The 2507-nt window shown below is 52.4% G+C and overlaps 1 protein-coding gene across 5 annotated transcripts in view; it reads left to right on the plus strand.

Annotated features, from left to right (window-relative positions):
* The first annotated feature begins 1882 nt into the window (after nt 1-1882).
* The window catches only part of SMAP1 (small ArfGAP 1), a 186528-nt gene continuing 185903 nt past the window's right edge, over nt 1883-2507 (plus strand). For 4 of the 5 annotated variants that reach the window (XM_008013566.3, XM_008013567.3, XM_073006131.1 and 1 more), the window contains exon 1: nt 1883-2247. In XM_008013566.3, the coding sequence (XP_008011757.1) occupies nt 2130-2247 (118 nt within the window). In that variant the 5' untranslated portion in view covers nt 1883-2129. The remainder of the gene's footprint in view (nt 2248-2507) is intronic. The other variant, XM_073006132.1, reaches the window with a different exon arrangement.

Raw genomic sequence — 2507 nt, forward strand, 5'->3', positions numbered from 1 at the left:
AAAATGGTGTTTGTTTACTGGTTACGGCAGGACTAACTTTCCCGAAAGATCCTTTTTATTATGCTATTATCCTACTTGAAGAATCTACAGGTTTTTTTTTTTCTTTTCAGGGGCGGGGGTGCAGGGGGGACAGAGTTTCACTCTTGTTGCCTAGGCTGGAGTGCAATGATGTGATCTCGGCTCACTGCAACCTCTGCCTCCAGGGTTCAAGCGATTCTCCTCCCTCAATCTCCTGAGTAGCTGGGATTAAACAGGCATTTGCCACTACACCTGGCTAATTTTGTATTATCAGTAGAGATGGGGTTTCTCCATGTTGGTCAGGCTGGTCTCGAACTCCCCACCTCAGGTGATCCACCCACCTTGGCTTCCCAAAGTGCTGGGATTACAGGTGTGAGCCACTGTGCCTGGCCGAAATCTACAGGTTTTCTACTGTGAATTGCATCAAGGCCAGATTACTTTGTCTGGCTTCCCAAGTCTTCCATAACCCAATCATAGTTTACTTATGCAGCCTTATCTTTCACTCCGTCCTAAGTAGTACCTTTTGTTCCAGTCTGTTTTCCAAGGTACTTGAGGTCTTTACGCTTTTGTGCATGTTGCTCTTTCTTAATGTCTCCCTCGCCAGTCCCCATCTAAATCAAGCATATCTTCAGGACAAGGCTCATAAATTCTCCCTCCCACATAAGGTTTTTTTCTGTTCTTTTGAACTCACCAATATCTCTCTAGTTGCTATGTGTCAGAGCTATGCAGTTTAAGCTCTAATTTGTTTAATTACTGAACATCTTTATTGCCATATCCATTCAATTTAATTCCACAAACATTTTTTGAGCCCCTGTGCCAAGAACAGGGCTAGGTAGCAATGAGGGTCACTTTTAGGCAGGGCCAGCGGCTAGAAATTAGCCTTACTAAAAAGCGTAAGACCGACTCTTGCTCATTGCCTTTCTTAGCATCTGCCTCACCGCAAGCAAGGACTGTTTATTCGGCTTGTATAAGTCCCATATTAGAACTTCCTCATAATATACAACATGCCAAATCATTGAAACTGCCTCACCCAGAGTTGAAACCTCATGAGCTTGGATTAGGGTCTGGGTTCCAATGAAAAGTGTTTCATTTCTTTAGTTCTCTTTCTCTTGCATTAATGATCACTATTTACACAGCTTCTTGTTAAAGTATCACCGTCGAGTATTTGGGTTCCTGGTCACACTTTCTCCTTTATGGAAGGGCTTACAGCCAGGTGTTTCAGACTCTGGAATCAGACTGCTTTGGATTTGAATCTCAACTCCCCCACTAGTAGTTCTGTAATCTGGGCAGGTTACTTAATTCCTCTATGCCTCACTTTCCTCCTCTGTGTAATGAGGTCAACAATATCATAAGGTTGGGGGAAGGGTTAAATGAGCTAATAGTTCGTAACAGAGTAATCACTCAATGAAATGTTATCCCTTAATACATGTCACTACTAGATTATTTTTCGTCCTTAAAATGTAAGAGACCGTTTTTCCTCTTTTATTCCATCCGTGTCTCCAGCTTCTAAACTGCGGGCGAATAAACCTCGAATGAGTAAATGACCCCACCCAGTCGCTAGTATTTCTGCATTTCCAATGTTGTGCCAGCAAGAGCAAAGGCAAATGGGCAAGTCAAAGTAGCCTCCTTGTAAAAGGTCTTCTATTACAGAGTTTTACTCGAGGCCCTCGCGGACCATCACATCTCAAAAGGGAAGAAAACCCGCATGAGGCAGTGCCAGCTACTTTTCAGGAATCACCTTGAGCAGAAGGCCTTTTTGCCGAAAGATCCGGCAGGCAGGGCTGCGTACGTTCGGCGCATGCGCAGCGCGCCCGGCGCCCGGCGCCCGGGTCCCTTCCTCCGCGCCACCCGGAAGCCTCGGCGCGTCCCACTCCCCCTCCCCCTCCCCTCGCCGGCTCGGGTGGTGCTTGCCGGCCGGCCGGGCAAGGAGGCGGGACACGTCGGCGCTACCACCGCCGCCCCTCCTCCTGTTTCAGCTGCCGCTGCCGCCGCCGCTTCCTGGGCTAAGCCAGCCCGCGGTCCCGGCGGCGCCAGGTGCGTTCACTCTGCCCGGCTCCAGCCAGCGTCCGCCGCCGCCGTAGCTGCCCGGGGCTCCCCGCCCCACTGCCGAGATGGCGACGCGCTCCTGCCGGGAAAAGGCTCAGAAGCTGAACGAGCAGCACCAGCTCATCCTATCCAAGCTTCTGAGGGAGGAGGACAACAAGTACTGCGCCGACTGCGAGGCCAAAGGTAGCTCGGACGTCGTCGCTGCCCCGGTCGGGGCCTCCTGCGACCGGTGACCTTCCCGCCGCTGCGGCGCTCAGGGCCCTAGCGGATGCCTCGGCTTGCCGGCAGGCCCCTGCCCTGACTGGAGGGCGGGTGGCTGAGCGGGCGGGCGCGGGGCTCCTGTCGGCCAGAGGCGGCGGCGGCGAGGTCAGGCTCGCAGGCCTGTCAGTGGCCCCAGCCTCCCCTCCTCCCCGACCCCGCGTTGAGCAGGTGCCGGAGTAGCG

This window comes from Chlorocebus sabaeus, chromosome 17 (assembly GCF_047675955.1).
Source record: "Chlorocebus sabaeus isolate Y175 chromosome 17, mChlSab1.0.hap1, whole genome shotgun sequence".
NCBI classification, from domain to species: Eukaryota; Metazoa; Chordata; class Mammalia; order Primates; family Cercopithecidae; genus Chlorocebus; species Chlorocebus sabaeus.